Source organism: Condylostylus longicornis, unplaced genomic scaffold (assembly GCF_029603195.1).
Source record: "Condylostylus longicornis isolate FDR11 unplaced genomic scaffold, ASM2960319v2 ptg000044l, whole genome shotgun sequence".
NCBI classification, from domain to species: Eukaryota; Metazoa; Arthropoda; class Insecta; order Diptera; family Dolichopodidae; genus Condylostylus; species Condylostylus longicornis.
In genome coordinates, this window is record NW_026578013.1 from 6,591,246 (window position 1) to 6,617,668 (window position 26,423).

General features: G+C 25.5%; 1 protein-coding gene across 2 annotated transcripts in view; it reads left to right on the plus strand.

Annotated features, from left to right (window-relative positions):
• LOC129610119 (anaphase-promoting complex subunit 1-like) overlaps window positions 1-26,423 on the plus strand; it is a 32,318-nt gene that overhangs the window by 1,896 nt on the left and 3,999 nt on the right. The window contains exon 1 of one of the 2 annotated variants that reach the window (XM_055522501.1): window positions 10,338-10,480. The exons of the other annotated variant lie outside the window; for it this stretch is intronic. Coding sequence (XP_055378476.1) covers window positions 10,459-10,480 — 22 coding nt within the window. The 5' untranslated portion in view covers window positions 10,338-10,458. Of the gene's footprint in view, window positions 1-10,337; window positions 10,481-26,423 lie in introns of those variants that run through there. 2 annotated transcript variants of the gene reach the window in all.

The following is a 26,423-nucleotide window of genomic DNA, read 5'->3' on the forward strand; positions in this document are numbered from 1 at the left end:
AATTGATCCACAAATAAGAAATAGAGAAAAAATTGAGTAAAGATTGTTATCAAAACAATCAGCATTAAAAATTTGTTTAATTAATTGTAACCGTTTGTTTGGCTTTAGAAGATTGAGAAAAGTTTGTAGTTGCGATTGAAATATGAAATGAACCCCCATGGACAAAATTCAAAAATTAAAAGAAAGATTTCTAGGATTACTAAACAACTATGTATGTAAGTTTGTGCATCTATTTCGGAATACATGCTTTTATTACAATGATCTTGCTCACCAAAAATTTTGAATTGGCTTACAAAAACTAAACATCAAGAAGATTTAATTTGTATCTATAAATTATTATAAAGTCATATTTTCAGTTACCAAATTTTTATAATAGCTAAACAGTGATATTAAATATAATAACATGTAATTATAATTTTTAAGATTCTAACAAACATAATATGTATATATGTGTGTACAAATTATATGAACTGGTGTGTATCTTGACTGGTAAAATGATATAAAATCCATTCTTCACGAGAAGAGAACAAAACCAAAATAATTAAATGAATGATGATTGATGATGAATTCGAGCATGCCGTAAAATTTTTTCTATATTCAGCTATTTCTATTCTAAAATTATTTCTGGGCCAAAGGATTCAATTAAAAAAGTAAAAAAGTAACTTTCATTTATTAATTATTAAAAAAGTAAATTAGAATTAAGTATATATACATACATATAAATTAAGACATACACATAAGGAATATATTTAAAATATTTTCTTGTAATTAATTTTAACTTTAATTTTTTATAATATAAGTATCTCATATTTCATTTTTTTGATTTAATCATACTTAAATAATAAAAGCGCTATCAAAATTTTATTAAATAGCAATAATTTTTTATGTGACCTACTGTTTAAGTTATATATATATATATATATACATATAGTTTTTTAAAATTAATTTACATATCATATAAGTTTTCAAAATTTAATTGAAATATGATTCTTTTGTGCACTACAAAAAATTAATTTATTTCTTACACAATTATTAATTTTGTAATATATTTGAGTAAAAATATTTTTTATTATACGGCAAGAAATGCTTATTCTAGAATATTATGTACATGTATTAAACACAGGTGAGCCGATTTTGGGGTTAAAGCTCTTGGCAGATGATTGCTTGGAATTTAGGAAATATCGTATGCATGGAATTGGAGAGACTCGAACGCTAAGGGGTATTTTAAAAAATTCAGTTTTTCAAATATCAATAAAAGGTTCGAAGCTGTTGATGCTAGATCATTATATTGTTCCAGGAGATTTTTTCGAAATTTATAGATCTACATAACGGTATATTGGTTCTCTAATATTTTGTATAGAAACTATCATACTACCTCACCGTGTACATTTTGAACAAAATTACCACTTACCACTTACATCATTCTTCTTTAAATCTTTTATTAGATAAACCATACATACTTAAATTATATCTGAGTTTTCATGTAAATTATATACAGTGAAATTTTTATAAAACATTCATAATAAAAAAAGTCAGTTTTTATATATAAAATTTGGTATGGACTATAATTTGAAGGTATTATATAAGTATGAAGAGAACAAAAAGGTATTGTTGATTTATTCTCATCGCGGTTTTATTATAGATATTGTTACATGTCCATATTATGTATGTAAAGGTTATATATACATAATTATGTATTTACATGTATTTATAATAACGAAAATATTAAAAAAAAGTTATGCATATCCACTTCTGCTTTTGCATGAATATCAAAGCATGACGATGGTAAATGACTTATGAGAAATACATAAATAATTTTTTAATAATTATTGGGGTATGTATAAAGAAAGAGAAAGAAATTAAGGAAAATATGTGTACATTATATGTATATAATTATTTTTTATATTTTAGTTTCAGTTTACAATTTGATTTTAAAATAAATTTTTTGTTTAAAAATTGCCTCATTATTATAATTAATTCTTTTGTTTGATTTTAATTTATTGTGTGAATGGTATGCATACCTGCATATATACATATGAGCGAGATTTCGAATATTCTATTTTGAAAAATCAGTTCGGAATCAAAAATTAAAAAAATAAAAATATTCTGTAAATTAATTACTATTATGTTATTGGATACTTTGGACATTTTAATTCCGAAATTTAATTCTACAGAAAAAAAACTATATTGATTTATTTAAAAGAAAAATAAACTGTTCATTCATATATGTATGTATGTACATACATATGTATATGTATAAATAAACAGCATATTTATATGCACATACCAGTAGATCAATAAATTTTTGTTAATTTTTATTATTTACTTTAATATTATTTATAAATTTTATTATTTATTTAGTCACACATGATGAAATATTGTATTTATGTACATTTATGTTTAAATTGATTTACTCGATTTCTTATATATGCACCAATTTTTAAAGTGGCCAGATTTTTTCATGTAAAGAGTTAATTATTTTGACATATGTATGGTTTAAAAAGAATAATTGAAAATATAGAAAAACAGAAAAGAAATTATGGCAGTTCATTGTTTTGGAAATTACATACATCCATACATACATATATAATATTTTAACAAAAAAAAACTGATTTATTAGTATTGGTTTTAACATGGAATTTGAAATTTTTCTGCATGATCTGTTTTCAAAAAAATTCATAAAATATAATGCATGCGAATACATTCATATATGTATATATGTATGTACGTATGTATATGTTCGAGGTAAAATCTAATTGGTATGAAACTTAATCACTAGGTTTTCATTATCAAAATTTTATTTAATCAAATTGTTGAACGAATACTCGTATAAAGAAATTATAAAACGATAAATCAATTTATTATCGAAAACAAATGCTTAATAAGAAAAAAAAATTTCATATGCGTGTAAGTACATAGTAAGTAATTATGCACTTAAAAGAGATCATATTTTTAGGAATGATGCAGATTGAAGTAGGGAACAAAAATCCTTCTTAAACAAAAGAAGAAATGAAGACCTCTATAATACATACATATTTACAGGCATCTCATTTTAAAAATAACATATATTTTTTATTTGAGAGCCCGTTTTGCGCACACATTTTGAATACATCTATGTATGTAACTATAGTAATAAACAAAAAATAACTGGCAACTCAAATAGTTAAATCCACACACATATGTACATACAATACATATTTCAATTTTGACCACATTTTTCAAATTAAAAAACCACAAAATACTTGAAAAAACAAAGTAAAAAATAAAAAGCTTCATATATGAAGCGTAAATTGTGAAGCGGGTCGTAAAACACAAAAAAACTAAATTGAAAGCCAAGCAGAAAATATTCAGTCTTCGCGCAATTAATGTTTTTTTTTTTAAATATGTACAAACATATACATACATACTATATCACACACATCTTTGTTCCATTTCCTTTCGTGCACTGTGTTTTGTGTACACCATATTTTTAATGAAAATCAGAATTTTTTTTGTCATTACCTATTTTGTTAAAAGTTAAGTTCACATTCTAAAAATTCTATTTAGTCTACATACTTACATAATTATGCAGATACAAGTTGTTTTATTTTTAGATTAAAAAGGAAATTTTCATAAAAATATGATCTGCATAAAGTACATATGAATAGTCTTTATATCAATTTAACACGGGAATACTTTATAGTGTACTAGCCAATGATGGATATAAAAATAGCCCATTATTATCCTGTATTTCTTTAAACATTATTTGTTTTCTTAGCGTTTCTATAAAATATTATTTTTAGTATTCTTAATATATGTACGAGTATATGTATGTATGTTCAATAACAATAAAACGGAATAACAGCAAAACGAAATTCAAAGGTTAGGAATAAATTTCTAAAAATAAAATGCATCAAATGAAAATTATATCGTATGCCTTTTGAGCTAAGTGTTTACATTAAGCTAAAAGTTATTTGCAATAAATGTAATATTTTTTAAAAACTAGAAAAGGGTACCACAAAAAAACATTGCTAAGTTATAGTACTATTCAGACGCGTATAAAACGAACGTCTAAAGTGTGTAGTGCATGTAGAAGGCTATTTAAAAAATAGGAAAAAATAAATTTGTTTTACATTTTCTTAAACGTTTATCTATAATGGGAGTGTTATTAATTATCGTTATGACGAAATTATTTAGAGCTAAGAGTCAAATTTTTGTTAGGGAACACAAAATTGTTAGGGAACAAAGCAATTTAAGTAAAATCTGTGTTACTTTAAATTAAATATAATAATTTTTGGAGCAACCCTACCATCAACATAATGTATTTGTTTGGATGTATTTTATTAACATTGCTCAATATCAATTGCACAAGGTTACAGATAATTGATATTTGCTGCAAGAAGTTTCCTTATTGCGAGAATCTCGCATTGATAAACTTCGGTTTTGTAAAAAACAAAATTCAGCTTTCGAAAAGCTTCAAATTAAAATAAAAACAATTATTTTTGCTTTCCAGAAATAGGAACGATTGCAGTTCGCGAATTTGACTAATGTTTTATTGGCAAGCTCATTGTGTAAGAATTAGTTATAAAATTGCAACCGAGAAGTGGCTTTATATGAAAAATTGATTTTCAGAAATTAATTATTAAATTTACTTATTTATTGATATTTTTCTTAAAGATCTATAAATTTTTTTTATAAAGGAGAAAAGTTTAAATTTTTTGTTTTTTTCCTACTTCACTCCCTTTGGGAGCATAGGGCTTCTACAAAGCTTCTCCATCGAAGTCTATTTTGCGCCAATATTTTTATTTCTGCCCAAGTTTTTCCAGCTGTCGCTAGTTCTTTTGCAATTGTTCGCCTCCACGTTATTCGCGGTCTTCCCACATTTCTTTTGCCCTGTGGGTTCCACTCCATCGCCTGCCGCGATATTGTACTCGACGCCCTTCGGAGTGTATGTCCAATCCATTTCCTTTTCTTCTTTTGACGGTGGACTCCACAGGTTCCTGATTTGTAATCTCCCAGAGTTCTGTATTTGTTATTCGTCTGGGCCAGTGTATGTTGCAGATGATTCGCAGGCATTTGTTTAGCATTGTTTGTAGTTTCTCTATGTCGTTTTTTCGTACGAGCCAGGTTTCACTCCCATATAGCAGGACCGATTTGACGCAGCTATTGAATATTCTCAACTTTGTTGATCTGGCCAAGTGGGATGACTTCCAGATCTTCCAGAGTCGCCCAAATGCCATTCTTGCCATTTTAATTCTATTCTTGATGCCTTCATTCGCCCCACCACTTGTGCTAATGACACTACCCAGGTAGTTGAAGTGAGTAGAAAAGTTTAAATAGTATTTAGCTATTTCTTTTTCGTTTCATAAAATTATTTAATAACATTCTGTATGAATGACCATAAACATTGGTCATAACATAAGGTGGCCCCTAATACCATAATTATTTTTTTTGTTTTGAACAAATTTTGCTACAAATATTGTAATATAACGCTTATTTAGTTTTTTTTTCCTTAGAAACGTTTATAAAATTTTATGTAACTTGCCGCAAAATAATACAAAATATCTTTGGCGAATAGTATTCCTATAAAAAAATATGTGTTATATGTATGTATACATATGTATATACAAATTTATTCAAGCTTGTAATTAATATTATATGATCATCGTCTCACATGAAATACATACATATGTATGTATGCCGTGTAAGGAGTTCTTACATTTCTAAATCAACATTTAAATAAGAAACACAGATATTAAATTTTTGTTGATTTTGTTGAATTCTAAATAAAATGCAATGTTTGTAATCAACCAATATACGAGTAAACAAAATGTGAAATAATAATTTTATTTTTATTTTACTTTGTTTTTTAATAGCCTTCTCTTAAATAAAAAATAAACAATATTTATATTATACACATGTGTATACATATATATGTATGTATATATTATATACATTATATTATAATGTATATATATATAATATAAGTAAAAAAGGTTTTACTTTTACTTTAAAAAAAAACTCAAATTCTGAATAAAACAAAATTTACGTTAATTACTTAAGATCTGGAGGGAGAAATTCATTTAGATATAAATTTAATCCAAGTTTTAGAAAGATACTTCAAAAAATTAAAAATTATCCAAGAATTATTTTCCGGAAACATTGATTTTTTGTATTAATTAACATCGTCAGTGATTCAAGAGAATAGTCCAGTTAAGATTACTTGAGTTAGCCATAGGCACTTTGATTTAAATCAGTGATTTTTATTCAACTGGAAGAAAATCTGTTTGGTTTAATAATTTGGAAATTTATAAAAAAATTAGAATTTTTAATATAAAAATTATAACTAAAGTTAGTTGTTACTCGTTATTAAATTTGCCAATTGACCTAAATTTTTATGGACTTGGACTTAAAGTAAATTTTTAATGTAAAAAAAAAACAATGATGAGGAGTCGTGGTATTTGATGCGTGTGCTTTTTTTTTAATCCAAACGTATAACGAAAACAAACATATGTAACGTAATGTATTAAATCAAAGGGCATAAATCCCTTGATATTTACATTCTCTTTATTTTTAGCGGTGAAAATTTATTTGTTTGCATGTATGTACATATGTAACTGTAATGACAGTTTTCTGTTTCATTTTATGTTTATCTTGTTTAACTTTCAAGCTCTTATCTATTGATTAAATAATGTAATCTAATTTGATATTATTTACTGCGTTCTTTTTGTTTACATTTGGTGGAACCGCAGTTGGAACAGCAATAAAATCAAGGATTGAAAAAAAATTTATAATATTTTTTTACATGTGTATTATCTGGGCATATTGTGTTTCTGTTCTTCTTTTTTTCCCAGGTCTTTAAACCGAAATTGAAATGACCATAGTCAGCCACAGATGTTTTTGTATGAAAAATGTCTGCATTAGACATCAAAAATTTTTATGTTATGCTACTCTTTTTTTTTACTGTTTAAGTTAAATTTATTTTTTTTTTTGTTTAACTACTTTTAAAATTACAGAAATAGAATTTTTTGTATACTTTTCTATAGAACGAAAAGTAGAAAATTTTAGAATTTTTTAAAGCGTTATCTAGGTACATTGAAATTATATTTTTGGGGTTTTTGCGGAGACTATTAGTGTGTATATAATATATATGTATATACAAATAAAGTGTGTTGGTATGCAACCGGAAAAAGCATACTAGTATTTGTAATATAAAAATTATAGTATATATAAAATAGTAGCACTATACATACATAATTACAAGTATAAATTATGTATATAGAATTCAAAAATTACAGTTATGTACATAGATACTTCATACTTGTTTTATGCTTGTAAGAAAATATATACATAATATACTTATGTACTTAAAAAATAAGCATACCTATGAGATTTCACATTATGTACAAATTGCATCATTTATATATATACATACATATACACGGTTCATATATGTATGTATTTACAATGTACAAAATAAAAATAGATTTTCTTGAAATTCCATTTTTTATATATAATAATTATTTATTGTACGAGTACATGTGTTTGTATTATATACTTATGTGTAACAAACTATAAAATAAATTATTAAAAGTTTAAATTAAAATCTTTCTCTTTTTTGCAAAAACGAAGATAGTAAATTATTTTATTTTTAGCTTTTATTTTTTCATAAATTTAATGCACATAGAGTATATAGTAAATAGGAGTGTATTATAGGATAAATCTATTCACATAAATCTATCAAATAAAAACGAGTTTCAATTGTTAAAAAACTAAAGATGAATTCACTGCTTTTTTGTTTAATTTAAGTCGAATTGCAAATTTTGCAGTGAATTGCGAATATGAATGGTGAATTTAGCTTAATTTTTTCAAACTCACTTATCACTAATAAAACTTATGATAATATTATAGAAAAAATTGTGCTAAAAAATAAATTTCAGTATAATTTTGTGCAGTATAAGAGTATAATATAAATTTTTAAATATAGAGTCAGTATTTATTTTGCACGTACTTAAAAATAAATTGGATTTTGAATTTCCTTATGTCTAAACATTAAAATAATTACGTATTAATAATATGTTGATATACGTAAGTATATGTATGTAGGTCAAGATCGTCAAAAGAAGTATCTTTCATGCTATTAGTGTTAAAATTTCATTTAAAAAATAAATAAATTTATTAAAGTATGCGAAGACACTCTGCTTAATAAGCTGAAAAGAATATTTCATGGTTTTACTTGTAATTGTGCAACAATATTTTTGGTTTCGGTCGGACTAATTACATAATAGTACAATACCTATGCGTAGCGTGAAAAATAAAAAAAAAGTGGAAAAATTTAGAAGAATCACATTAAATTAACATTAAACCATTAAAAATTAACATATGTTGTACATGTATATGTATATGAAAATTGTATTAATAAATAGTTTTTTTAAAAAGTGAAACATTTAGTGAAATTTAGTTTTTTTTGTGTGTTTCAGGTGTTGAAAACATATAATTACAGTTTGTGCGGAAAGAATATGTGAAAATTATTTAAAAAACAAAATATTCATAGTTCTACATACGTGTAGTTGTATGTAGTTACAAAAGTTTATTTTTGTTAAAACAAGCGCTTTTTAAGATCTTAAATATGTGAATTTAAAAATTTAACTCATTCTTTCAGTGTATAATGAAACAATAAATGGGTTTGACTTTAAACAGTTTAATACCAAATACAATAATTGTATTGAATTTAGTTTTGCAGTTTTTACACTAGTGAAATTTTTTATATTAACCTAGATGCTGATTTATACACTTAGTATTTAAAGAGTAAAAATAATTAGAGTGATAAATATTGTTGAAAAATTTATTTTTTTTAAATTTTTTTAGTTCTATACTCTATCAGAAATTGTGATTAAGGCACAATCTAAAGTCTAAACTAAAGTAATATGTACTCATATAATGTATGTGTGAAGTTATATGTGAATGTTAACAAAAAAATATCCGCAGTCTACATATGTATGTTAATTATATTAAAAATAATTTTGTGACAAAAAATATTTATTTTATTGTGTGGGCGTAGCATATAAAATAAATTGATATTATCCTTCTAATATAGAAATACGTATATTTATCAAGTTTTTATAATCATGCTATTGAAAAATGTAGTTGCTATGTATTTCATTATTAAAAGAAAAATTTTAGCGTTATAATTCCATTTTGTGTACCAGAATAATATTTTTTGTAGCCACACAATTTTTTTTTCCTTAATATACATATGTATAGATATAGTTATCATTTGTAAACAATATTTTGTACTCGGACAAACACTATTACCCAATTTTAATCAATGTATAAAAACGTTAAATTTGATCAAATTAAAGCTATTTTTAATTGAAAAATGTCTGATTTTTTTTTTAAAAGAAAAAAAAAATTTTTATTTTCTTATGCTTTTAATATTTTTTATACATTTTTTTTTGGGTTCTTTGTAGAAAGTGTGTTATCACATTGCCAACATGTGACGAAAACAAATTTTTCAATTGTAGAGATTCATAATGAGATGTAGAAATTAATAATGAGTATTTTGAGATTTAAAATGTGAATTCATATTGAACAAAATTGAGAAAATAATAATAATGAATGGCGACCTGTCAATCCTATATGTTGATTTTAAGAATTGCTACTCCTGTGCTACTATGTGTATAATGTATATTTTTCCAAAATTTATGCAACATTAAAAATTCTGCAATACCGCTTTTGGATCTCAAAATTGAACCATGTAGTAGTATCAGCACTTCTTTCTAATGTATGTCTTGACGTCTGCAGAAAACGTAAACAAGAAAAATATTTATATATGTGTATGTAGTTTGAAGTTCCAATAACGCAAACTTGCAATTATGTAGTAGAACACTGAGTTTTTTACTGGGATGAGTTTCCTATTTTTTTGCATTAAATTTCGCTATTCGCTCATCATAACATGTTTCTTTTGTAACTGGAGAAAGCTATATAATTATTATTGATGTCTCTTTCTATGATCTAATTTAACAACAACAATATTACTAAACACAGTTTTTTTTAGTACTCTGAACACTGCAAATTTCACAATTTGCTTAAGACAAGGAATTCGTTAATTACCTGTAATTATTGTGCAGCGATAGTAATTAAATTTTTAATTGTATAAGCAAGTGAATTTTGCTTTGTATTAAAAAAAATGCGCATTTCTAGCACTAATATATAACGTATAAGACTGTTGTTTTCAAAATATTTCGTTTGAATAAAATCAATTTATGAAAAAGCTTTGTTTAAATAGTTTCAATTAAAAAAAAGAGGGATTTTTATATAAATGTGTGCATTATAATAGTGTTATGTATTTCTTCACATAAATATTGACTGTACATATTAAATTTGAGAAATTGAAGTCTCTCCTCTACATTGTTATTGTCCAACGGTGTTTATTGTGTTGAACTTTGCTATCAAATAATTTTTTTATAAAAAATTATCATGGGCAAACAATGTGTAACATGTAAGTAAATAAGTATGTAATAAAAATGTAATTTTGTTTAACTTGTTGAGGAATAATATAAAAAGTTATTGAACTGAAATCAAAGTTAACATTAATGTAAACTGCTTATAATTGCAACTAAAAAATAATAAATTAAAAAATTTTTTTAAAAATTCAGCAACAGTTAATGTGTTGTAATCTTACATTATGTAGAATAAAATTGTGAAATAATTTTCAATAAAAAAAAATGAAATAATAGACGCCAAAACCCCGTCTTAAAAAATATAAGACGGGGTTTTGGCGTCTATTATTTTCGCTGAATCAGTGAATAATTTTTTTTCGTATTTTATTACTTAAAACGAATGAGAAATCAATTATTCATTGTAAAAGTATGTCTGAATGTGAATTTAAAACAATATTTTACTAAGAGTTGCTAAGTAAAGTTTTAAGTGAAATGAAAAGAATATTTTACAACCGGTTGCTGGCTTACTCTATTTTTTAAATAGTTTGTGCTGTGTGTTATGAGTTTTTCTAAGCAAATGTAATATCCTATTTTTCTTAAATTTTTTTTATTTACAAAATAAAAGTGCGTGTTAAGCAGCCAATTAAAACAGCGACATAAAATTGAAAACTTTTACGATTTTCAGTGTCGCCGAAAGTTTGGAGTAGAGAGATTTTATTAGAAAAATTCCTGTGATTACTTGTGATTAAAGTTAACCAAATTTGTATCTTCAAGGTGGCGTTCCGACTTTTTGATTATTGCAGTAGGTTCGAAATATTTAGTGCTGCAGACTTCGACGCCGCACAAAAAGTGAATGAACTGTACATGATCTATTGTATTTCATGTTTCGCTTTATATAGCCTCATTTTGTGGATCTAATTTGCCGAAAAAGAAAACTGGTTCTTGTTTTCGATAACCTAAGTTAAATTACAAATTTTAAAATCTGTTTATTAATTGTCTTGCGTTGTCTTGCGTAAGATTGAAAATGTTCAGTCACTCTTATTTCTTTTTTTTTCGGGATTTTACCTAATATTTCAAACTTTGACTGTCAGGATTATTTATGATTTGCATTCGTTCTATATAACAACCCACGGCATGCAGAAACAAGGCAGGGTACAAAATTATTGACAGTTGTATCACAGGACATGAAACTGAAAAATTATATGAAAGTTGTGCTATTACATATTGAAAGAAAAACTACAAGTGTCGTAATTTGATGCAATTGTTTTAGTTAATTTTTTTTTATTAATTTTGTCTTTAATTTTTTGTTTAGCATTCGGTTTCAAAACTTTGTCATTTTTAACGCCGTACTCATACTTAGATTTTTTCGTTTCATCAAATGATGAGAGGCCTAATTTTTCCTCTTTATTGTAAATAATTGGATTTTTTGAATAAATTTAATACGCTGTTTCATTTTAATAGCCAACTTGATTTTGGTTCAGTTGAATATAGAGATATAGATGATGTAATGTCTTCTTTTTTTTCTGTCTTTCTATTCTCATAATTCTTACAGTTCTTTGCTTTAAGCTTTCTCATTTTTTGACTATGTAAACCTTGTGATAGCCGTACGAATGAATGATTTTTAGTGTCATATGTTAATTGCTACATTGTTTCACATATACTCATGGTTTTTTATGTGCATATTGTTTTTATACATATATGATAGTTGTCACATACACTCATACTATCTCAAAGAATTTTTTTTAAAAAAACTGGTTATTTTATAATATCCTTTATGCAAAATTTTATCAAAGTTTCATTGTAATTTAAATAATTTCCATAATATACGACTGAGTAACTTTCGAAGGCGTATGACAGGTACCACTACAAGTTAAGAAATTTAAGCTAGTTTTGTCATTCAATTTCAATACTGTAGGTTATATAATTTCTGAGATTTAGCCAAATAACTTTTGAAGTTGTCATAAGCCTTCAAGATATCTTAGCTTCTTCTATTGAACACAGTTGTTTTTGCAAAATTTCAGTACTGGAGCTTCAATAATTTCTAAGTTATGATGAAGTAGCTACCACAAGGAGCCAAGGAATTTCAACGATTTTTATCACACATAACAGCCCTAATGATAACATATTTGTTTGTAATATAGCTTCAATAGTTTCTGAGATATGGTCAATTAGTTTTTGAAGTTGTAGAACGGCTACCCGAAACACTGCCTCGATGACATCTAATTTAAATATGGTTCCGACATTTACTTCTATAAGTCTTTTGTGAAAATTTGGTGAACTTAGCTCAATTAACTGTTGAGTTAGCGTTGGACAAACAGACATGGTTAAATCGACTCAGAATCTGGCGTTGATTAAGAACATACACTTACGTCTCTATCTCAAATAATTATTCCTTAGCGTTACATACGGCAAGGCAAATTTATTATACCCCTCGAGCATAGGTTCGTACGGGTATAAAAATGCCACTTAATAACTGTGGATAATTCTAAGCACCTAACATAGTATACTACAATACACTTAGGTATTGTATTAACAGTCATGTCAACCTGCAAGGCACCGAAAATGACACAATGTCCTTATCGTTGAAACATTTCAATATTAGGCAAGTAATCACTTGGCATTCGCATAGTCCGGCAGATCTCACTTTCTGCCTTATTCATTTTTTTGAATTAAAAGAGTAATGTTTAGTGTAATAATGATCCAGAACCTGAGTTCTGATCTCAAGAAAAACTTGTTACCGGTTTTTTTCACACATGAAATTAAAATATCCACAAACATTTTCATTTTCTAAGATTTGCTTAAAAATTGGCGACGTAACTTGTCTTATTTTTCCAAAAGATGCTTATTTGTTTCTTTTGCCAAAAGTTTAAAATGATAAAAGTTCTAGTTGTTGAAATTTCACATATACCAAATTCATCTCATTCATAAAGCGGCCTTATATAAATCATTATTAAACCGATTGAGTCAAAATTAAGACGCAGAGTCTCTTGTAGACAAACCAGACCGATTGGTGGACTGATTGTTTCTTGTCACTTCTTAAACACATTTCCATTCCCATTCGAAACTCGACTCAATATGTGATAATATTTTTCTTGCTGCATGCAGTAAGCTTTGTAAATTTAACAAGATTTTGAGTAAGAGATGACTATGTCAATTAAAAATTAAACATAGACCAAAATTCAGTCAATCGTACCTTTTGAAGTGATGGTGTCTGCTGATCTGAAAGGTTGGAACTAGGATGATACCCGGAATGGTAAATTCTTTAATCCTGGTGCATACGTAAGACATTCCTTTGCATTTTGATTTTAAATATTTAAATTTAATACCCAAAGTTATGACTCTACTTTGTGGCTGTAGAAAAAATATCGGTCTAATTTAAAAAACAAATGAAAAACAATGGTAGAAGTGTAGTTTTAAGGATTTGTCAATCTCTCATGAGAAGTGAAATCACCAGTGGTTAGAGAGCAGAAGCATGATTATTTGTATATTATAAGTATATTTTACATAATTTACAAAACCACAATCTAATTGTGTAATAGCGGACAAACACACATTTGAAATTCTGAGTATGATGCGTAATAATTTTGTTCGTGTAAAAGTTTTTTTGTACTGCATTTTGGTTCAGTTCTACGTTCCAATTATATTTTTATACTGCATTTTGGAAGTTAGCGTGTTACACCAATTTTAATGTTAGAGTTTTTAACAAATTTCATTTAATGATAACACACATGCATAAGAAACAGCACCAGCTGTTGGCCTTAACACAATTAATTTTCTATATTATTTTAATATTGTTTTGGTAAGAAAAATGTAATAAAAAAAGATAAAAATTTGATAAAATCAATAGAAAACTGTTAAAATTTGTAGTACAGTATTTGAAAGTGGAAGAAAGAGATTTGAATTCCTAAAAATAAACAATCTACGTGTTCATGAAATAAATGTTTAGCTTTAATTTTGAAAATCAAAAAATAACAAAATAATAATGCGAAGAAAAAAATTACGACTTATCCAAGAATATTGTAATAAGAGTAAAATAAAAAAACTAACAAACATACATATACCATAAGTATATGAATTTAATATAATACTCAAATTACAAAGTATGGAAACATCTATGTGAAACAAAGGCAACGATGTTGTATGAAACAAAGTAAGAGTACTCGTTTATAATAAATTTAAAAAAGAAGGTAGGGGAAAATCTGTATTCTGCAAACATGAACCTTAATTTTATCGTTTCATGAAATACCAGGGAACAAAAAAAAAAATAGCGGATAAACAAATATTATATAATGGTTTCAACAGTAACGCACACACACACACTCAAAAATCCATATTTCATTATATTACATATTTTTAATATTTCTATGTCAACCGTACTTGTTGAAACGAGATTCCATGAAGATATAAAAAGGACTTATTTGTATAGCTATGTTCATGTATACTCCAGTGCCTTGAAATCATTTGCAAATTTTCGGAATATTTACAAAAAAAATAGCGTTATACTTACATACATACATACATATATAAATTTGTATATGCACATGTGTATTCGTAAGTATCTGGATGCAATGGATATACAGAACATGCGCATTCAAAATCTGCGGAAAAATATCATATTTCTTGTTCTATATAGTCAAAAATCATAAAATATAATAATGTATGTATATACATATACAGTTTGTGAATGTACTTATACTTTAATGGATTTATAATGCATCATATTTTGGGTTATGCACATATATAGAACAGGCAACATTTTGAATTTTCTGTTGATATATTTTATTTACGATCATAAGTCAAATTTTGTATTTTCTTTGCATTATCTAATTGTTGATATTGATTCACATGTTCGTACAAGTGCTCAGCTCACTCTATATCTCGCTATTTTACCCACTTAGGAGAATATAAATTCTATATAAACTGGATAATTATGAATTAGTTAAATGAATTTTTTTTTTGTTTTCGACAATATACTGGTAGATAGACAAAAATGTATTTGTTTTCGTCATTGTAACGTCAAATAACAATGTTGCCTGTTATTTGTTTAATGCAAAAAACGCGCCATCCATTTTTTATTGTTGAAATTGACAGCAAAAATTTGGGAAAAACATCAAAATAATAAAATTATTTAATAATTTTTTTATATACTCCGTGACATCAATAATGAGCTTACGACGTAAACTTTACAATATATCACTTACCAAAAAGTTTAGTAAAAGCTCTTGACATTGTACACTTTTCCTAAATGCGTTCTATACGTAGTGGATACGTAAAATAAAAGTAAATTGGGTATCGAAAAAATCGATCACGCTTTTCTTATACATGTTATAGAAATGTTGCCAGAAATAACCAATTAAATATACTAGTATATATTTTCACCAATAAAGTGTTAGTTATTAAGCTTTTGCTTAATGCAAAATGCAGCATAAGAATGCTATGTTTTTAAAGATGTGGTGTTGAAAATTAAAATTTACACAGAGCTTTAAATTGAAATTTTCAAACAAACGTCAAGGTATACAATAATATTGTAAACATTGTATTCCAAAATGTTTCAAAAGCTTTAGCATTTTTTTTTATATAATGTAAAGGTATTGAAAGCTCTGAGACGGTACTAAATACGATATTAAAACCGTACTTAAACCTTTTATAAAGCATTATTGAAGTCACGGACTTTAAAATTTTTTTTATAAAAAAAATTTTAAAATAAAAAATGTTGAAAATTATAAATAAATAACGCAATAATATTACCCTGCTCTGAAATTCGAAATTCAACTCATGAACGCTAAGTTATCGTTTTCATTTGATTTTAATTCTATAATCTCTTCTTGTTTGTTTAGTACAAGTCGCCAAAAGTAATCATCTCTTACACAAGTAAAACGTAATTATTCGTTCCATTAGTAATTTTATTTTAAATTAGTTATTTTAATTTTCATGCAGAATTACGGTTATGTATATACATATATACATGTATGTGTAGTAAAAGTTTAGTTAAGGAATTAAATGTGTCTGGCGTATTCTTAAGTAAAATTGGAATCTGTCAAATAGTTTAATCAGATACTTGATTCAACTACGTAAATAAAGTTTGATTTTAACTATGAGATGGTTTTAACTACATGTATCAAATGGTTTAATTAAAGGATATTCACTTCTTTTTACTACACAAGTGTGTATGTATGTGATATTAAAGTATACATATGGAGTATACATATGTAATATTAAAGTATATGGACAGGTAGAAAATGTAAACGATAATAGGTACTTATTCCTGTTAAAAATGGGAATTTACGATTGTGACTTGAATTTTTACAAGGCATAAATGCCAGTAAATCTTGCTATTTGAAGGCACGTACATATTTTTATGTACATACATATAAATATTGTATGAACGTTATACTTATAGTAAATTGCGATATAAAATACTAGATAAAGAAATCTAGCAAACTGAAAAAGTTAAAATTACATTTTTCGTTTTATACATACATATGGACATACATTTGTTTACTGGTTATCTGTAGAGAAAGAGAGTGGATTTAAAATTGTAAAAGAAAACTGAACTAAAATTATTTTAAAGAACCGGTTTGCATTTTGATAACGCGATTTATATATGTTTGTACATAAATGTGTGTATGTATATGTCAGTATGTTCTTGCATTATAATTTACAACATGAATCTTGTTCACTTATAAAACTTGTTATTGTTGTATCTACCAGTTACTTTTTGTTTCATGTACTCTTTTTTGAAGTTGTTGATTAAGTGAAGTGAATGTGCATAATACTAGACAGAAATAGAATGTATAGAGAAACTTGAAATTTAATTTATTTCTTAGAAATTTTTCTAATGTACGTTTATTGGGCATGAATGTATAATATATATAAGTATGTATGTATGTACGTATAGTGTTATATACATTGCTTTTTTTGAATCAGATGAACTAAGAAAATAAATTATCCTCAATTTTACTTTTTATTTTGTTTCGGTACTTCTAAATTTGTTTTTATTTCTTTTGTTCTGTAAAAAAAATCACTAAAAATTTATATTTGTTTCTGTTGTAAATGTACATTATATAGCAAAAACTGTTTAGTATGGATGCTATATAAATGTATGTTCATACTAGCATCCATACTAAGCAATAGTAGACCGTAGAATATTCATTAAGTATTTATTGTACATAATGTATTTTTAAATTATTTTCGTTCTTTTGTTTATATATTTTATTTATTTTTTCTTTTTAATATCTGTTTATTGTTAATACGTATATAATATATAAATAAATAATAATATAATATATAAATAAATATAATATTTATGTATGTATATAGGTATACAGAAAAAACTAAAGTGAAAATTCGAGCTCAGATAAAAGAAATTTCTATTTTTATTTTTATAACTCACGTTATACAAAATGCAAATAAGTATGTACATAACACACTATATATATGTATGTGTATATGTAAGGACTTTGTATGTGCATTTTATATAATGTAGCATGTTTGTATAATGGAATGTTGTGGATAGTTATTAAAAAGAATATATAATCATGTATGTACATAATATACACACATAAATACATACTCGTACATACGTATATATTTTCGAAATTATTTTGGCAATAATTATTTATTCATTATGTAAATTGTATGTATACGTATGTAAACATACATAAATGTATTCGATATATCTGAAGTCTTAAAAGCTTAAAGATTTATAGAGAATGTTTCCTTTTCCAAAAAAAAAAAAATTAATTAAGTACTTAAAGCAAAAAAGTTTATTAATTTTTAAATAAATAGTGGTTTGATTTTCAATTAAGTGTACATATGTGGCTAAAATTAAATGAAATTGATTTTAAAAAATAAATTCCTAAATAACTTTTCAAATTAAACTCAATAAAACCATCGTTGAAATTTATTTTGTTCTGTAAAAAAACAATACATAGCTACATATGTACATACATATATTATCATTTATATACACATACTTGTATATATTTATATTTACATAGGTAATGTACATATATTTTAATTAACCTTGTATTTTTATACCCTTTTTTATCTCTTTGGTATGGAGTTTGTAACCACTTGAAGGAGTTGTCTTCGGTATGGACATGTATATATATTCTTGCTCAGCATAAAATTTTACGTGGATTTAGTCCGTCCGTCCGATCGCAAGATAATTCAAAAACGAATAATGCAATCGACACCAAACCTTCACGAGTTTTTTCTTTTGTATCAACGACTATCAAATATTGTGAAGGTGTGTCCAATTGTTCAATTTCAGGTCAGATATATTTCTGAAGTTTTGGTGGAGCTACTTGACAGGTTCGAGTAGCTGCCATACAACTCCAAAAAAAATTTTTAAATATTTGGAAAAATATTAAGACTAGATTCATGAAACTCGGCCGTCGTGTGTCCACTTATAGTCAGACATAATATCCGTGAAATTTCTATTGACTGGTTCGACAGGTTCAAGTAATTGCCATTTAGCAATCAAAGTTATTTCTAGATATTTCAAAAACAAACCTTTAAACTCAGATTGTGAAAGTGCAGGGTATTATTCAGTCGGTTTATATCGACTGAAACATTTTTACTTGTTTTTTTTCTTTTTTTTCCAATAAATTTATCTATTGTAAAATTTAAATATTGTAAAATTTTCTTTTGTTGTTCTTTCAACTGAAATAGAATATTCTAGCTAAAATAAAAAGCGCTTTAATTTATGTTTTGCGCATATTATACATAATAAGTTGATAGTTAAGCATCCGGTAAAAGCAAAAGCTGAGAATAATAAAAAAAAGAAAATTTATTTGACCACACATTACTTAAATCGTATTGTTCTAGTGAAGAAGCTGCAGGGAAGAGTAAAAAAGGAAAATTACTCTTTACACTCATTTCAAATGTCAAGATTGGTTGTAAAACATACATACATACAAAGATTGATTATAGGGATAGGACAAAATTTGTTTAAAAAATGAAATTTTTAGAAAATGGAAAAGTTTTGGTAAATAAGATCAGAGATGTAAAATAGAACATGTATTTTCCATTAGAAATCACGTTTTCTGAGGCAGAATTTTTCCAAACCAAAAAGAAATTTTAGATACTTACGAGTATATTTAAGTCTGAAAAGAGATTTTAGGTGTAAAGCTATAATTCTCAGGACTTATCCCTAAACTTATTGAAAAACAAGTTCTCTTCGAAATCGACGGCAAAACTGGATATTATTATTTTGTTCCTTTGTAATTTGCTTTCATAGATAATTTTTTTAAAATACTAGCTAATTTCTTTTTTTGTACTGAGATTTATGAATATTATATGGGGGATATATTTAGTTTGTCACGACGCATTTACGTATATCACAAAGAAGAAAACATTATAAAGTATATACATATATTTTTGATCAAAATGAAATTCTAAATCGATCTAGGTATTTAGACTTTTAGTCGGTAACTCTGTTGCTGAAACTCTGATTTGAGAACGCGGACTGCTACAAATCGATCTGGCAGGAGAGCGTTTTTGAGAATTGGCAATATTGGAACTGGTAGCTTCTGTACATGATTCTGGCTTTTTGTTAAGCTCTAAAAAAATTTACAGAATATATATAACTTTAGTCGATAACTTTTTTTCGCATTGGTTCAAAAATTAAAAAAAATTAGCATAATATGCCATAAATCGTCGCACAGATCTTGGTTTTTAAAATCTCTAGTTCAGTCAAAATTTAATATTATAATAGTTTAATATGTTTAACGAGTGTAAAAGTTAAGACAAAGTTGACTTAAAATAGGCAAGTATACAATTTTGGCAAACACCAAATTTAACTTTGTTAACTTGTTTTTATTTGTACAATTAAATTATACGTACATACATGTATATCAGTACGTATACGTACTGATATGTAGAAAAGCACGTTCATAAGGAAATGCATGTGATTCATAAAAAATGTAATAAAAATTTTTATAGAAATGATCTATGCAAATAATGCTTTTTAGTATTATTCTAAAAAATTTGAGAAAAAAGTGCTTATTCAATTTGTCAAAACTTCTACATCTCCGAAAACAGAATGCTAAAAATTTCTTATGTGCATGAATCTTTACTAGAAACTTATTTCCGTAGAAGAAAATTTTTACCAATCTTACTCCTCCAAAAAGTTATAGCCCCCAAAAAATCATAAAATTGCCATTTTTTGACTATTTCTTCTAACGAAACTAGAAATATTTTTTATAAATACTTTCCGTAGGCGCAGAGAAATAGTGGTGAGTCTTTTCCACCGCGGCATAAGCTTATTTAAACTTCAAAAAATCAAAATGGCCGTTAAAATTTACCATTTCAAATTTTGGCGCCTTATATTTTCGAAACTGTAAACTTTTCCAAATTTTTATAAATACAGAAAGCTAACGGTAAATGTCATGATATTTAAAAATATAATTATATTTCTTAACTCACACAAATAACCCTTAAATTCGAGCATTATGTTAAAGTCTCATTAAATTTTTGTTTGTTTGATTTCAAAGATTTCATTCATTGTTTATCCTAAAAGTATGCATTCTTTGAAATATTTTAGTATATGAATGAAAATAAATTTAATAATGTAGTATATACATGGATTGTTTCAAAAAGCAGTATTTTCACTTGTTGAAGGAAAAACTACTACAATACAAACCATTGGTTTGAGTCAACTTTATTAATTATTTCTATAACTGCTTAAATATATGTATGCGGTTGGCCTTAAAAATGTAATGCAATAATTTAGGTTCTTAAGAAGTATGTACGTGTAACTTAGTTAATTTAAATAAGTTAAAATATACAGAGTCGTGAGATTCTTTTAAAAAACTTATACTTTTATAATTTGAACTATTCTTTCTTTCGATTTTCCCCCTTTTTAAATTTTTAGATATTATTCTTTCATTATCATGAAACTAAAAAAATTATCTTATCTCTAAGAGTTCTCTGACTCTAACTCTAAAAAATTTCTCTAAAGGAAAAAACATAAAAATTATTTAAAAATTTACTTTAATTTTATTGCTATAATTTAAAATTGTCCTTTACATAAATATTTTTTATCTAAAAATAGATAAACCATGTTGTGTAAAAAAAAATTATTAATATCTGTGTAGATGTTAGAAACTGCTTCTTCGAATATTTTAGAAAAGGAAAAAAGTGTAGGATGAAAAAAAGAAAATAATAAATATTAAATATCAAAAAGGAGGAAAAGAAGATTATGAAAAAAATTAAAATTACTAAGAATATTTTTATCTGTTATATTTGTTTGAAACTGATTGACTAAACTAATATTAAAGCATATCTAACGTAATTGGTTCGTTCTTATTTATTCTACAAGATTCTATAATACTTAAAATGACAGTCTGTTATTAGAGCAGTTATTGTACTTTTAGCAACTTTTATAAGATTTTTGGTAAGGTTATATGCGACTAATATAAACTACAAAGTTTGATTTAAGCAAAGCCCTTTGTTTCGGAACAACCTTTTGGTAGGCATTAAGCTAAAAATGAAAATTTTACTCTCTCTGAATGATGGCGTGGTGTACGTGCAAAGCACTTTTTAATGAAATATCCTATATATGTATGTTTTTACATTAATACTCAGCTAATGAGCATAAATTTTAAAATAAATTGAATTTTTCTTTTTATCTTCTCTCTTTTCTCACAATTCTTTTAGATGAAGAATCAAATGAAATGAATAAATAAATTTACATAAATTTTGAAATTACCTTATTTTCTGTTATTTTTTATATTCTCTATAGAATATAGCTTTATATCATTGTTAAATGATAATGTAATTATTCGCCTTTTTAACTTTCCAATTTTTACGTAAAATAAGTTTTATTTAAGATTTTTAGACTGATGTAACATTGAAAGCAGCTTCGTTCTTAAATATTGCTTCACTGAATTAAATTCAATTAAATACTTTTTTCTAAAAGGAGAGAAGAAGGTACATTTGAAGGTATACACCCAAACATGCATGTGTAAACATATGTATTGTACTAAACAATTACAAAAAATGTTACGATATCATACTGTTATTCAAAATTAAATGTAAATATGGCATCATACTTGAATTTATAAACTTGGATAGAGTTAATTTGATTATATGTACATATGTATGTACGAGTATATTTAACATATTTTTTTCATTAATATATATGTAGGTATATTTTATGATTTAAATTTTGTATGGTACATTTGTTCAAGATCAGAAAACGCCTTTAATTACTGATAAATAGCAAAATTGAAAATAAGGAAAGGTACTATAATACTTAGGAAAGGTAAGGAAAAGAGACAAATTTATCATATTGTAGTACACGAGGCATAGTCCAAATCGAGTCCAACCAGAAAAAAGATTCCTCGTTTTGTGTTACGAGATACAATACAAGGTGGCTTTGTCAGCTTTCAAGGTTATTTTTTATAAACTTACAAAAGCTTGGACGTCATAGAGTGATCGGCGATATATTTTTTATTTAGGTTGTTATTGGTTGAACTTAACAGGGTCATGATAAAAATAAGCCGATAACAATGGATTTTATGCATTTAAAATATGCTTGTTTTATTTTTTTTAAAGAATTTTCGTTTTGCTCTGCAATTCTGATATTTATTAAAAATTGTATAATATTTTTAAAAGTGAATAAATTGAATTATTCATCTTATTTTGTTCAAGTCTCAATCAAAAGTCATTAGGGCGAAGGGTGGCATAAAGTTTTTGTGATCCTAAATACATTCAACAAAACGTTAAAATTTGTAAAAAAAAATATTTTTTTTTTAATCTGGAAATAGATTTTGGTACTTCATATAAAATTTATCCATTGAATATTTAGAAACCCTAAAAGAATTTTTATTACCACTTTTATATTAGTCATTTCGATCAAATTACTTAAGAAGTGAAATAAAACAAAATATAGTTTTTAAAAGATTTTTGTACTATTTAGGGTGCGAACGAACATTATAGTGTTTAAATAAAATTGTTTTATATTATTATCAGCATGTACACACATTGCGTGTCTTTGTTTTCGGGTTTGATATATAAAAAAATGTAAATAACCAAATAGCATCCATATATTTTTCATTATAATACGAAGCATGTAATACGAATGCGTTATTGAAATATATCTTAAATTTAAATGATCAGAAAATAATTAAGTGGCTAAAAAAACTAAAGAGATGTGACGAACTTTACATTTTTAATGAACCATGTAAAATTATTTTCACCCTATTTTCAGTTTTTTTCGTTTTCAAATATTCACAATATAAAATTTTTTTAGAGCCTATGATTTCAAGTATACGCAGCTTAATCATGTTTAAAATAGTGAAAAGGAATGAAAAAACATTTGTTTTGTGAGAAAATTAATTGTGTTAGGATTTCGGGTCATAAATTTTATTGTTTCTTGTTACATTCAAAAAGGATTTTAAGACATTCAATATTTGTTTGAAATATTAAGATTCTGATAAGGATAATGTACATACGTAATAAGTATATTTTAGTTTATGATTATTAAATTATCAAGCTGAATTTGAGATAGATTTGTTTTTATAAATTATTTAGTGGTTAATAAAAAGAATTAATCTTACGATGGTTTCTCAACTAGAAAACGCAAGTATATTTAAATTATTTTGTTAAGTAGCTGCTTATTCAAAGCTGTAAAACATGCAGTATCGCGATGACTTCATTTAATCAATATTTCCTTTTAATTTGTTTTTTAAATATTGTCGGTTGTTGTATCGTATATCGTTTGTTGAATCGTATACAGTTTTATATTTATCGCCATTATTTTTGTTAGTTGTCATCACTTTTTACTTGGTTGTTATAGGTATCTGATTTCACTGTGAACTAAATTGTTTTTTCAATTTATAATAATTTTGCTTATTTTTCAAAAAAACACTCTTCATTTTGCAGTCTTATTATATTTTGAATATAAGTTGATAAATGTATTGATATGGCCATGATGTACAATTCAGTTTATATGAAAATAAATAATTTATGTAGATTGAGTTTGCTGTATTTAAAATCGATCATTGAATACAATCTAAAAATACATATTTCTATGAACTTACTACAGTATATATTTTGATTACCTCAACAAATAGTTATTTAATCTTAAAGTCGCAGTTGTTTATTTATTCTAAAAATCACGAACAGCGTTTAAATGTAATTTTTATTTAAGAATAAACAATTTTGTCTCGAATTTGTAAATACAGTTTTTTATGAAACATTGAATCAATAATTTTTTTTTAATGCATTTCCCTTTTAAATAGAAAATCATTAATCAAAATTTTTTGAAGTTCTTACAAAGTATATGTATGTATATCTTACTTCCAACTGTTTAAATAGGATCCATTACATTAAATATAAATTATAACACATTTATGTATCAAAGAAAAATCTTTTTAAATATGTTTGAATATTTATACAACATGTTTGATTCATAGTATGTGAGCGAATAGCATACAATGTATAGTTATTTGTGAGTTACTTTAATAATATGATGAGTTTTCAAATACATATATTTAATTATTTGCTTACGTTTTTTGGAACCATATAAAAAAATATATAATGAAGTTAATTTTCATAAGCTTGGTATTGTCAAGATTTTGCCTGCTAATACCGTAAAAAAGTAAAAATATCGAGAAAATGATTTTGTAAAAGCTGCACTTTACTCTTTCATGTATTCTTGTTATAATAATATGAATTTATCTTCTTAACCTAATCCAGTTTTTATATTATTAAAATAATTGCCTTTAAGCTTTTACACGTAAACTCGTTGTTTTATTTATATATATGTACGTATGTATAGCGCTTATAAACACAAAATTTATTATAAGTGAACAACTTTTAGTTTTATATTATTGTATCAAAATCAACACTTTAATTTATTAATACTCGTATTCATTTTAAGAGAAATAGAAAAGTATTCTATAAGAACATAAGCTATTATAAGACGTCAATGCAGTATTATCATGAAACATGTTCGAAGAAACAGTTCCTGAAGTTTGATATAGTTTTAAGAATAATTTCTTGGTGATAAAGGATCATACACACATACATATATAAAGCACGAACCTTATTAAGAATTCAAGAAATGCACATATGAAAATGAGGAACAAAGAAACCGATTTTGCATATGAATAACTTTGAGCTGTTATTTTTTTTTGTTTTGCATTTAATTTTAGAAGTACATTTTAATAAGACTAATTTTAATAACACAATGATGGAATGTAATTTGCGTCGGATTTTTTCAAGGTCAGATGAGGTTCTGTTAGGAAGTGTAATGACATTTTTTTATCAACAATATTTTTATTCTCTATAATTTTATTTCGCATACCTACGTTTATGTCAGTGGTAACGATTTATGTTTGTCGAGCGTGATCAAATTATATTTTAAGAGAAAGAGACATGAATCGAATTACAACAGAAAAATTTTATTTACTTTAAACTTTTAAAGACGAAATAGAGATAAAATGAATCATAGCTTTATGTACATAAACTAATTACATATGTATACCTACGTAAATCATGTATATATTAAAAGTTTCATTGCCTTTTCATATTATGATTCATTATGATTTGAGTGTAAGAAGAAAGTATCCAATCGTTAATAATTTTTGTTAGTTTCTAGTTGAAATTTCTGTGTTTTTATGTTATTTTTTCCTTTTTTTGAAATTTTTTGTGGATAGTGAGATTTATTTATGTGGCTCTGAGAGTGGAAGCTTTGGAGATTTTCACCTCTTTTGGTATAGGGTGTATTTTTTGCAAAATATATTTATATTTAATATTTATTGACGTATTAAGGTATAATATGATAAAAACTGTTAAATTCTTTGTCGATCGCTTATGCGGACTTAAAATCAATTCAAAAGTTATCATTAATAACTTCAAAAAAAAGTACGATAAACATGCAATGTACACACATATATTTTAGAAAAAATAGGTATTAATCGATTTTTCGATAATTTGATTTAATTTTTTTTTTATAATTAATTTAAAATTTCTTTTACCCAAGTAACA